This window comes from Lolium rigidum, chromosome 7 (genome assembly GCF_022539505.1).
Source record: "Lolium rigidum isolate FL_2022 chromosome 7, APGP_CSIRO_Lrig_0.1, whole genome shotgun sequence".
NCBI lineage: Eukaryota > Viridiplantae > Streptophyta > Magnoliopsida > Poales > Poaceae > Lolium > Lolium rigidum.
This window is the reverse complement of record NC_061514.1, coordinates 66,703,455-66,710,359: the sequence shown is the minus strand read 5'-3', so window position 1 is coordinate 66,710,359 and position 6,905 is coordinate 66,703,455. Positions and strand designations below refer to the sequence as shown.

Sequence of the window (6,905 nt, the reverse complement as noted above, 5' to 3'; positions counted from 1 at the left end):
TTACAGTACCTTAATGACGCTGCTCACAGAGCATTGAGCTGTAAAACCTGTACATCCATCTACATCAACCCGTTGCATCGGGTCGTCTACGTACAGGCCTAGCAGCTAGGGCCTGCGTGCGTGGCCAAACAAGGGAAGAAAAGGCGAGGCGGGGGCGGGTAAATCGGAGCAAGAACCAAGAACCAAGAAGGAGCGACGCGTGACATGATTTGGCAACAGAATCCTGCGCTCAGAGATACGACTACGGCGCAGCAGCAGGTATACATACGCTGGCACTGTCGCCTCTCCCTCGGGTCTCTCTCCCTGGACAGCCCAAGACGTCGATCGCTGTCTCCGGCGCCGGAGTCAAAAGGCTTTGGCCGGGCGTGCCATTATGGCCTGGAACGTACAGAGGGCGCGACCTGCTTTCTCTTGGGTTCAGGTGGTGAGAAACGAAGCGAAGCGAGGTATGGGGCTGGGATCTGAGCTGAGCTGAGCTGCGAGAGATGGCTGGACCAGTGCCTCCGGTTTGTCCCCTTCCATTTCGTGTTCGCGAGCATGGCGTGCACACTTGCTGCAGCAGAGCCACTTCAGTGAGAGCCACTTCAGTGTAAGAGCATCTTCAGTCGCGTCCCTCAAAAAGCGTCCGGCACAAATGATTTGGGGCACGTTTGCGACCGCGCCGGACAAAAAGAGACCAAAAATCTGTACAAAAAAGAGACCCTTCCCAGCCGCGTCCCTCAAACAGCGTCCGGATGCATGCATTTTAATAGAGGGGACCACCCCATGTGGGAAAAGTAGGTGAGAGAAAGTGTGGGGAAAGAGACTAGCATGTGGGGACTAGGGGCTGCATGCATGCATGTGGACGCCTTATTTTGTGTCCGGCGTCCCCGGTAGAGACTCTATAGCTTTGGGGGACGTGACTGGACGACTTTTTTCCCTATTTCTTGTCCGCGGCTCATTTGGGGGACGCGACTGGAGATGCTCTAACTATTGTTGTTCCTTTGAACTGTTCTGCTTGCTGTTTGTGTGTAATTTTGCACGAGAAAAGTTTACGCAGGAGGGATTGCTGGACATGCTGCAATAAACTAATACCACGTCTGGCTTAAGGACTTCATGTTAGATTTTTTTTTCTTCTCTCAAATCCATATTACTTGTCGCTGAAACGAGAGAATATACGCTAAAATATATGTAGATGCATGTAAATCAACGATAAGTAATATGGATCGGAGAAAATCAGAAGGCACCAATGGATAAGGTACGGTACACTCCCGTGCAATTGTGTGCAGCCACACTTTTTGAAGAGGGACGGTTGTACATGCGGGTCTGGATTATTAAAGAATCCGTCTTGGAAAATTATTTTTTCTCCGATTCAAATTAATCAATGCAGCCTAAGAGTATACTTCTACTGGACATAATTTGAGCCTGAGTGTGTAGTATAGTTCTAGGCACTCAGAAGATAGATACAAAGATAGATATATGTTTTTTTTGGGAAAACTCTTATTGCCAACCTCATGCATCAGCCGGTTTGTCCGTCAACACGGGCGACGCGCCTAGACGCCGCGCATTGTTGTGGGAGCCCCCCGCCTACGCGTCCCTTCCGGCCCACTAGTTCACATGGCCACCATGCTCTCCCGCCTCCGCACTCCCACTATGAGCTCGCACCCACGCCACCGCGTCCCCACCGCGAGCTCCCGCCCTGGCTGCGACGAGCGGTCCGCTGCATGCACCGGCGGGCGTGACCGGCCGCCACTGCACGTCATCGGACAGAGCACCGGCATCCTCACCGGAAGCTTCTCCACTGCCGGCGGATTCATTGCCGCTGACTTCAAATCGGGCAAGGTGGTGTCTCCATGGATATTGGTACCGAGAGATTTGTACCATGCTATATATCTTATCATGTAATGTTGGATACATTTGAACAAAATATCGGATGCATTGCAGAGGAATGTTGTATAACAATATCCCATTTATGAAAATGTTACATACACACAGGAAAAATGTTACATTTGATATTTTTTTGTGTCATTGGCAAAACAAATTGTACCATTATTTTGGAACTAAATGGAAAATGCTGGAGACTGATGTTACATACTATGAAGAAGATTATTATATGTGAACCATTTTTTTACCACAATCGAACGCCCGAAATTCGGTTACATAAGTTGATCCGATGACCTTTTTACCCGCTTGATTCCTAGCTCTGGCCATGTTTTTTTTAAATAAAAACTGAAGGATAGTATGTTGACCTGACGGATATAGTAGTGGATCCACATTGGGCTTGGATGTATAGATCGACCCGTAGTCTTTTATACCTTCCTAAAGAACTTTACATCCCAAAGCATGGCATGTTTATAGATCTCTCACTCTCTGCCTCTCTCTCTGTTTCTCTCTGGTACAGTGGAGTAGTACTCTGAATTCATTTATTCCTGCTAATGATAGCTACGACCATTGCTCAGCTAATCCTAGACAGACGCAACAATAATTATCACGCAGCCCCCTGCCCCTGTAGTATCAGACGGGCCATCTAGCCAGAGAGCACAAGGCAACCGAGAAGCCAAGAGCTAGTAGAGCCGCGCCAAAGACCAAACAAGTCACTAGCGGTATAAAAACCCACGGTCTCTTGTCATTCTCCTCCCCAAGATAAATAGAAGAACGAGGGCAGCTCTTCGCAACAAGTATTGCATCTTCAGTGACAGTGAGAGACAAGTCCACTCCAAGGAAGAGTGCAAGAAGGAGAAAGGAAGCACTGCGCGTGTTCAGTGCTCCGGCGATGGGCGGCGACGGCGGCGGCGAGAAGGGAGTCGTGAGGCGGTACGTCAGATCCAGGACTCCTAGGATGCATTGGACGGCCGAGCTCCACAGCAGCTTCCTGCAGGCCATTCGCTGCCTCGGCGGTGAACGCCGTGAGTTCTTTCTTCTCCTTCTTCCTCCTGAACCTGAAAGTAGTATTCTCTTCGAAAGATTGCTCTTCCTTGTGTTCTTTTTCTTCTTTCGGTTGTCTGCTGTGTTCGTTATATGCTTGATGTTAAGTTCCGCGCTTCTGCAACGACTCTTGGTTCATGGCTTGTTCTTCTCATAAGTATCTTTTTTGTTCTACTTCCTGCAAGGTTTGCAGGCGGCCTGCCAGGGCTGTTCATCTTCTTCTTTTTTACTCCTTTTCAAAATCCTAATTATCCTGGGCGGTGTTCTTGTTAATTCCAGACGCTACACCTAAACTGGTTCTTCGGCTCATGGGTGTGAAGGGCCTTACCATTGCTCATGTCAAGAGCCATCTCCAGGTTCTTTTCTTCACTAACCTGCACCCTTCGGTCTTGTAATTACCTTTTTGTTTTCTTCCATCGGATGAGCTTGCAAATAAACTTGTAAAAGACTTTTAACTTCTCTTCGTTCTCTCTTTTGAACAGATGTACAGAGGCCCGAGCCCTCGCAGGGTGAAGAAAGGTGAGAGATGGAGCTTTCCCAGTTTAGTTTTCATGCATCTTTCTTTACTTTCATCGCCCTCGAAAGTCATGGTGTTACCTCGTTTCATACGGATAAGAGATGGGATGAGGCCCTGTTCTTGCTAGGAAATAGTCTGTCAACACTTTTTATGGCTCTTCTAGAAAAACAAACACCTTAGAAATGCTAATGTTCATATTTAAAAAAATAGCATCGCCTCAAACTCTGTGTGAGAGGTAACACATTCGGTGATCGCTGATAAGCTAGCTCCATCTGTCGCATGCTTATCGCACCCTATCGGCAGCTAACCACTCGACCCCTCATTGCATGCAAATGCTCTGTTCAAAAAGCTTAGGAAGCACCAGAAAGATGAATGCATGAGATCGATTTTCTTTCTGCCCACACTTTAAGCTGTTGCTAATGGAAAGCCAAACCCCTTTCTTTCATGGTACAATCAGATGCGCAACCACAGCTGCAAAGGAAGCACTCATGTGCTGCTGATGAGCAAGGAGGCCCCAAGGCGTTCATGTGCCCACCTCTGAAAAGGTTTGCGCTGCTACTTTCCCAACTTTGAACGGTGTTCAAGTTAAAAAGACAGAGCTTTTTGGGCCCTAATCTTGACAAGAGAGCACCTTTCCCTCTGGGGTCTTTGAATAAGCAGGGCCGTGATGGGGACAGAGGCCACACACAAAGGCATGCAAGGAAGCCGTGGAATCAGTGAGATGAAGACTGCTGCTGGCCCTGGTAGTACCCAGCATTGCATTGATGATTACATGCAAGCCTTGGCCGCGGAGAAGAGAATAAAGGATGAGGGTCTCAGGTGGCAGAGGGATGCTGCTGCCACCGCTGCTTCCAACCTCCAAACCGTGGGATGTTTGGAGCAAGGATCTGGCGACTTTAAGGTACATCAGCTACAAAACTATAAGTTCAAATAAACACTGAAAAAGCTTAACATGTTTTACACAATCATTCCATTGTTCTTTCACCACACGCTTTTTCCCTTCCATTTATCCAAGCTCCCACGTCGCATTTTGCATTTGTCATTTGCAATACTGTATTCCCCTTGAGCGAATCTAATAATTTATAGTTTCTTCACTGGATTGCATGGTGGAATGTCATAACATACTGCCCACTCTCTATGTTCAATTGTGTAGCACTACTGTGCGAAGGGAGCTGAAATATCATGATCTTACATTGTTTGATTGATTGACTTATGCACAATCCTTATCATCCCATAGGACTGTTGTATCACTGTAGCATCTTCCTGTAGAAGATAGCACTTCATTTATAGATTTTCTGGTACATGTCCGTATCTTCTCAGCATCTGACTACATATGGACAACCCCAGTTAGGCACATGAATACACAATTTTTTGAAAAGAACATGGTAGCAGCAGTGGCAAAATTAAATTCTTTCTTAAAAAAATGAGAAAACCATCAAAATGTCCACCCTTGCACTTAATTCTTAGTCGTAGATTTTTAGTTTGCACTGTCTACTCTTAAATCCTTGCACGGTTGCACAAAACGGCATTCATGGTGATAATAGTGCAGATAGAATTTCTTCACTAAAGCTTCTCTGGTTGTGTTTTTGCTCTGACTGAGAAAATTCAGATACCTGCGTATGTCATTTGGCTTCTGAAATACATAACACTGGAGTAAGAGTACTAGCGTAGATGTCCTAAGCCGTTGCACAGATTCTGCCGATCCTTGTTGTTTTACTGCGGCTAGAAAGTTAGGTTTCCAACAGGCTCATGCCAAGGAAATAAATTTGAGAGTTTCGTCAGGAGGAGTACTCTGTTATTAGGCCGTAGCTGCCAACTCTGAATGTAACCTTGCATTTGTTTCTGGCAGATCATGAAACCGGAAGCACGATACCCTGGTCCGGTCTTCCTCTTTGGCGATGCAGCAAGGGAAATTTCTCCGGAGCAACGCTCGCTGCCACTATCCCTTGCCCTAGACCCGAAAGTCATCGACGCCGGCTCCTCATCGCGGAGCGAAGGCAGCTGCATCATCTCTTCGCCGTCACCCAGGGGGAGGAGCTCCAGCGGCTGCTCCGGGCACTCCTTCAGCTTTGACGCCTCGGGAGTAAACCTGGAACTCTCATTGTCCATCTGTGGATCATAGATCACTGGCCGAAATTTTGTACATTGGTCAGTCACTCGTTTGGTGCAAGATGTTAGGAAGTTAGCTAGTGTTAGGTTTATCTTGTACCTCGTACGTGCATCAGTGGCGAAGTTATCTAGTATCACGGTCGTACTGTTTGCTTTGAGGCTTCAGCACCAAAAAAGAAGGAAGCAAAAGGCCGAGATTCTTGCCTCAGCCATCTTTTCCTTTTGCCCATTGTTTGATCGTGTCAAAGGCAGCTTTCCGGAGTAGAAATCGAGCTTGGCAAAGACAAGTATGCTGCTCTACTTCCTACGCTGAACAAAGGAGATTCTATTTTCCCAAAAATTGCTACTACTGCATTCTCCATAGAGAGCATCCAAAGAACATAGGTGTGATGGTTTTTGGAGAGGCTACAGCGCCTCTGCTTGCTGAACCAGCCGCCTACAGTACAACAGAGCATGCTTCGTGCAAGCGCAGGGATGTCATGATCACTCCTCCTGTCCTACTACAACCAAACAGGGCAAGGGGACAGATGCAGGAATCATCAACACATTTTGACCAGGCTCCACACAACATCTCCGTGGTGCTCTCTCGGCCATCTGAATCTTTTTTTGTCTTTACTAAAGTCCAATAGAAAATAACAATCAAATGCTACCAAGTAGCAGCAACATGATTAAATTAACAGTTAAAACATGTGCGTCCCATAGTGGAGTAGACAGAGCAAGCGCGTGTGTACACGGTTCGTAGACTGTACAAAGAGAAAGGTGTTCCAAACAAGGGCCTACCTTGTCACATGGTCCATCCATATTCCGGTCAAATAAGTATTGTAGTAATTTAGATGGGAGGGAGTACATAAAACTGATCTACAAGCATATAAGAGCATCTCTAGTGGCATCCCCAAACGACGTCCGGCAAAAGCACCGGATTGGTCGTTTGGGGACATCCGGACCAAATTTGTGTTTGGAGGAGGTCCTTTTCCTAGCCACGTCCCCCAAACGCGACCTCCAAACAAAAAACAAGTGTAAAAGTCGTGTCTGGCATCCCTGGTAGAGCCTTGTAATAACCCAGAACCTAGGAACAACGAAGGGTAGATTTAGAAATGGGATGTGCATTTCATCGCAAAACGGGGGAAATTTTCGCGCCTTATTGCAACTAAACCTAAGAGGGATCGAGATTTTCTCTCATCTTGCACTTAGGGTTAGGCAATGTGAGTTAGGGAAATTTCGACATGATCTCTTTTGTATCTTGTTGATTTGGGGAATTGATTTCATTTGACAAGTGTTAATACATTTAACAATAAGCATTGAACAATATAAAATAGAACTCATAATTCAAACACAATTTATAAATTCAAATGACTTTGAATTTCAAACTGAATAT

General features: G+C 46.4%; 1 protein-coding gene across 1 annotated transcript; it reads left to right on the top strand.

Annotated features, from left to right (window-relative positions):
• Window positions 1–2,752: 2,752 nt before the first annotated feature.
• LOC124671482 (myb family transcription factor MOF1-like) lies at window positions 2,753–5,543 on the top strand. Its single transcript, XM_047207851.1, has 6 exons — window positions 2,753–2,885; window positions 3,184–3,260; window positions 3,387–3,423; window positions 3,879–3,966; window positions 4,082–4,322; window positions 5,271–5,543. Exons 1-6 carry the CDS (start codon window positions 2,753–2,755, stop codon window positions 5,541–5,543), a joined length of 849 nt encoding a protein of 282 aa, XP_047063807.1.
• The last annotated feature ends 1,362 nt before the right edge of the window (window positions 5,544–6,905 follow it).